Source organism: Squalius cephalus (genome assembly GCF_949319135.1).
Source record: "Squalius cephalus genome assembly, chromosome: 3".
Lineage (NCBI taxonomy): Eukaryota > Metazoa > Chordata > Actinopteri > Cypriniformes > Leuciscidae > Squalius > Squalius cephalus.
Genome location: NC_137124.1, coordinates 61,732,513 through 61,737,999, shown reverse-complemented (window position 1 = coordinate 61,737,999; position 5,487 = coordinate 61,732,513). Strand labels below are relative to the sequence as shown.

At 44.1% G+C, this 5,487-nt stretch overlaps 1 protein-coding gene across 1 annotated transcript; it reads left to right on the top strand.

The window, feature by feature from the left end:
- Positions 1-923: 923 nt before the first annotated feature.
- LOC307155293 (uncharacterized protein F54H12.2-like) lies at positions 924-2,231 on the top strand (the record flags this gene model as incomplete). Its single annotated transcript, XM_079865853.1, has 1 exon — positions 924-2,231. One exon carries the CDS (start codon positions 924-926, stop codon positions 2,229-2,231), a length of 1,308 nt encoding a protein of 435 aa, XP_079721979.1.
- Positions 2,232-5,487: the final 3,256 nt, after the last annotated feature.

Here is a 5,487-nt window from a genome sequence, read left to right as displayed (position 1 = left end):
GTGTTTCTGATCGCGAAACCCAATGTTTCAGTCAGCTTTCAAGGCAGACTAGCCACTATTTTAGGAATGATACCGGACGATGCTCTCGGACGTTCGAACTACCATAAAGAAGCAGATTTTACTACGAGCCATATCACGTACGCTCCTCATCAATCCGATATCAACGCCGGGTTCTACACAATGTACGTTTACACCGACATCATTCAATATCAATCGGTCGGTGATTCTTACGTCCCGCTTTTGAGATGCGTACATATATCGGGTAAAAGCAAAGACACGGTCATTGCTAGATACGACAACCCGCATTACGCATCGATCAACAAGGATCACATCACCAGCATTACCATAGAGTTGAAGGACGACCAAAACCGTGAAATACCATTTTCTTACGGGAAAGTCATCGTAAAACTACACTTTAAACCAACGAATCATTCTATTCTTTAAAATGAGTTATTACTATAGCCCTAGAGAGCACAATACCGCGGACTATGTGGACTATTACCGAAATCAGGCCGGCGGGGGTTTGCCAGGCTATGCCGGGGGAGGGGTTATGTACGGGGCAGGGTTAGGAGGACTTTTCAGAGGTTTATTCAGGATGGCCATACCTCTGTTAAAAAGAGGATTTAGCATCGCGAAACCCCACCTAAAATCCGCCGCTAAAAATATAGTATCCGACGTCGTCTCAAACGTATTGACGCGGGCGCATAGCAATAATGCTAATGCTCAAGACGGATCTGGGCTGATGGTCATGGCCCGTAAGAGGATGTCTAAACCACCTGGTGTGAGGAGGCGTGGTCAATGGGGTAAGAAGAAGAAGAAGACAACAAGCGGAACAAAGAAGCGTCCAGTCGCACGTAGAAAGCGTAAGAAGTCTGTTAGTCGAAAAGCGGCGGCCAAGAGATTCGTAAAAACCATATTCTAACATGGCGCTACTACATCGTATGTCGGGAGAATGCATCAAGTCCGAGTTGGACTTATTTACGGTCCCGCTGACGCAGACAGTTATTGAGAAAAACGGCTATTTAGAAGTTGCCCCTTTATCCGCCATATCGGACACCGCGCCATTAGAGTTTTTTATCGCAGGCAACGGCGATGATTACGTGGACCTAAATAACACGATGCTCTATCTACGGCTGAAAATCACGAGACCTAATGGAGCGGACATCGTACATCCTGCGAGGGTTGCCCTAATAAATTACCCCGGAGCCACAATTTTTTCACAAGTCGACGTGACCCTAGGCGATCGTCTGATATCACAGAGTTCGAGCACCTACCCTTACCGTTGCATCATAGAGAGTCTGATCAACTACAGTAAAGATGCGTTGGAATCTCTTTTCTCTGCCGGACTGTTTTACAAAGACACTGCCGGTCACATGGATGTGAATGACCCCGTAGGCCGTAACGCGGGGTTGACAAAGAGATCGACCTACACCACCGAAAGTAAGGTGGTGGAGCTGATGGCCCCTATACACAGTGATATATTCTTTCAAGAAAAACTTTTGCTGAATGGAGTTGACGTCAAGATACGCCTAATTAGAGCAAAAGATGAATTCTGTCTGATGAGGTGCGATGACGTGGCTTACAAAATAAAAATAGAGTCGGCGTCCCTATTTGTCAAGAAAGTTGCCGTAGCACCTCCGGTGAGACTGGGACACGCCCAGGCGTTACTCTCGACAACCGCAAAGTATTCCATAGATAGGGTGGTTCTAAAAAATTTCTCCATACCTGAGGGTACACGCGTTTCAAATCAAGAAAATCTGTTTTTAGGGACCCTACCAAAATCTATCGTCATAGCCATGGTCGACAATGACGCATTTACCGGCTCCTACGAAAAAAATCCATTTGCATTCAAACATTACGATCTGGAGTTCCTGGCCGTCTATGTAGACGGTCAACAATTCCCCTCAAAGCCTCTACAGCCTAATTTCGAAGCTGGTTCGGCAGTGCGTGAATTTTATCAGTTGGCGATGACGACAGGAAGACATCTTAAAAACCAGCCACTCTCTATCGACAGGGGTGATTTCCTGAACGGATACACGCTTTACGCGTTTAACCTCACGCCTGATGAAGACTGTGGTCAGCACATTTCCCTCATCAAGTCTGGGAATATCAGACTCGAAGCTCGATTCAGACAACCGCTGCCAAATACCGTTAATTTATTAATTTACGCCGTATTCGACAGCATCATTGAAGTGTCTAACCGGCGACAAGTACTAGTCGATTACTACTGAGATGAATACTCTACAACTGACCGCTATCATGGATAAAATTACGTGCAGGACTCATTTTCTCGGCGTGCTACCGAGCGATCAACTACCCGAAAAACCGCTTAGGATCTTACCGTCGATGGCCGTCATAAACACCCACCCTGCTCAGCTACCGGGAGAGCATTGGGTTGCCGTTTATTTAACCCAAGAGGGAGCCGCTTGTTTTTTCGATAGTTTTGGCAATCCGCCCAACAGCCCTCGCTTTCCAATCTCCATCAATAACTTTTTAACTGGCAACAACGTCGACGTGTTATATTCCGACAGACGTGTCCAGGATTTTTCATCAGATACCTGTGGTCAGCATTGTGTGTTTTTTCTGTATCATTTAGTCAGAGGTTACGACTATAACCATGTGATGAAACTATATACCGATGATTATATCAAAAATGATAAAATGGTGTCCCTCTTTGTAAAGAGATCAAGACCGCATGTTTGTAATGATAAAATGTTATCCTGTGTCCCCTGTGTGCAGACGTGTTTGACGTATAAATAAAAAAGCTTGAAACCATTATATATTTTTAGCGTCTTTTATTTCATGTATTTGTTAAAATTCCAACCATCGCTTTCGTTTGAGAGCCGGCGATTTAAACACTGAGTCTTTGGGGTTTGGAACCGTGTAAGGCGAATATCTTTGTGTCTTTTTATAAGGTCTAACACGGGGAGGGCTGCCGGGTTTACTCTTTAGAGACTTAATCTTGCGTCTGACCTGCTGATTCGGTACTGTAGAAAATGGGATGTTTAATTCGGCAAAGGCACGTAGAAACTCCGACCATCCTCGAGGTCTCCGTTCATCCCTAACGTTTTGCGGTGCCGTAACATTTTTTAACAAATCGACCATGTGCGACCCTTGTACGGCTTTACCCCTGAACACAAACTCCCCCGATTCGTTCCACGTACTTAGCGCTTTAGCTTTAGACATCTTGTCTAATATGTATCTGCTGTTTTTCACACTTCTCGAAGGTACGTTCTTCAGAACTTCATCGACAATGTCCTCCCCCTCAGCTCTGCCGTCTTCGACATTATTATCACCACCCGCTGGTTCGTCTTTATGGCTGAGATCAGTATCGGGTAGGGAAAGCGTTAAAACACTGCTCTCACGATCGCCTTGTTTAACGATGGTCAAAAACCTACTCAGGGTATTGGTGTAAAGTTTGGCTTTTTCGTACGGATTCAAGTCAGTGCGACGTAAAATATTTCTTATGCTATCATCCAAATCGTTTTCCACGCTCCGTTGAATGTTCTCGCGAACATTTTCACTCTTCATCTTATCCAGTTGATGGTGCGGGACTAAATACATCTTCTCGGCATACTCCATCCTATCGATTTGCTATTAAGCTTGATATAAAGGGTACTGCGACGCTTAGAAGCGGTAATAGGAATCCGCCCTTCTGGTTGAAGACTCGTTTCTTGGCCGTAATGCCAATTTTTTTATCGGCTATAAATTTGATTTCGGCTTTTCTCTTTTTCAGTTTTTGGTACTGTTGCCTATTGACCGGAATGGTACCGTAGAGGATGTTAAGCACCACTTCACACAACGCTAAAATTAATTCGTCGGATGATGATTGTAAAATAAGACGTCGCTGTTTAGGACTGGATTTATGTAGCAGTTTTAACACCGGCAGATGTTTACAAAGTCTGGCGGACATGACGTTTGATCACGTTCTTCTTTTTTTCGGGATATAAACCACTTGACGCTCAGAAAGCAATCCTGTTCTGAGACGGTACTGCTCCGGAGTTTTTGCTTTATAGTCTATCATTAGATAGCCGAAAGGATGGTCGACTGCGTCGTGATAACACTCCATAAAGTATTTTGTGTTTCCCGGGTACATTTGACGTCCTAGCATCGCTACTTGATTGACGTCCCGAGGATTTTTAAACAGTATCATATAATTGGCGTTTAAGCTTATGGTTCGGCTGGACTTACCCTGTGCAAATAAATTTTGCACTATGTAAATAGAACTGAGATTCCTGTGGTGACAGTATTGCGTAAAAACCCGTTGAAGTTCCACGTTACCACTAGCCTGCTCCATTAAATCATCCACCACGAGTAGGTTTGTCTTGGTGACAGGCAGTAAATCATCATCATTCAGAGTCTGGGGTATTCCTTGCACAAATTTAATGTCATACAATTGAAGTAAATCATCGTACAAAGTCTGCCAACAATCATACAACCAAACAATGTTTTCAATTTTCTTGGAAATGATATTCAAACCTTTTTCCAACAAAAGTTTTACAAAATAAGACTTTCCAGAATTTGACGGCCCGCTCACGACACAAGAGAAAGGGTGTTGAAGTCTGAAATCAAAATCGGAAACATCCTGAGAGCCTCTGTGCATCATCTGATCAGTAGCCATAAGGAAGCGTGCTAAAGTCCTGTAAAAGTCTACGTTTATTGTACACAACCTTGAACCTTTTAACGACTGATTTGTTGTGCAATGTGAGAGACTTCTTATATCGTACAATATTCTCGCTCTGAGCCAGGATGTATTTGGATCTATCATGCGACGACACATAACTGTCAACCAGACCAATCAGGGATTCGAGACAGATAGCTTGTGAATTTTTAGCATTCAGGGTTATCCCTTTAGCTTTCATACACACTTTACCTTTGGCCGTGGCAAAACCGTACGATTTGGGACCGCTCGACGAAAATTGTGATATAAAATCCCCATCGTCCAATTCGCTAGTCAGATCTCCTAAATAATCGCCCAGAGGAGGCTCCCAGTCCCCCTCCCTAGACACAAAAATAACACTATCTGTGTCAGAGTATAGCAATCGGCTGCCGAGTCTGTCCATCAATTCGTACAATTCCAGTCGGGCGTGCGCGGTGGTAAAAGCACCTACAAAAACGTTTACGTCACGCGCCTTGCAAACATCCTCTTTGGATGGTTTATGCTGGACGAGCGCTACGTCATCTGAAACGAATGAGAAATACGACAACGTGTCGGTATTGCCAAAAACAATTCTGGTGAAATCTTCGGGGTCGTTCACCAGAGTAGTTTGAGGCAAGTTCTGTCTTAAAGAGAAACGTCCCCATAGCGAATTCAAAATTAATTTCGTTATTGCCCTCTGGGCGGCGTTGTACTTAATCTTTTCGGGGTCGAGTTGAATCCCCTCTTTTTCAAAATACTCACGAATGTAAGTCTCTTTCTCAGCATCCGTGACGACATTGGACGGGTAGCCGGACGCTTGTTGTTTCAAACGCAAAAACGTTTTTACG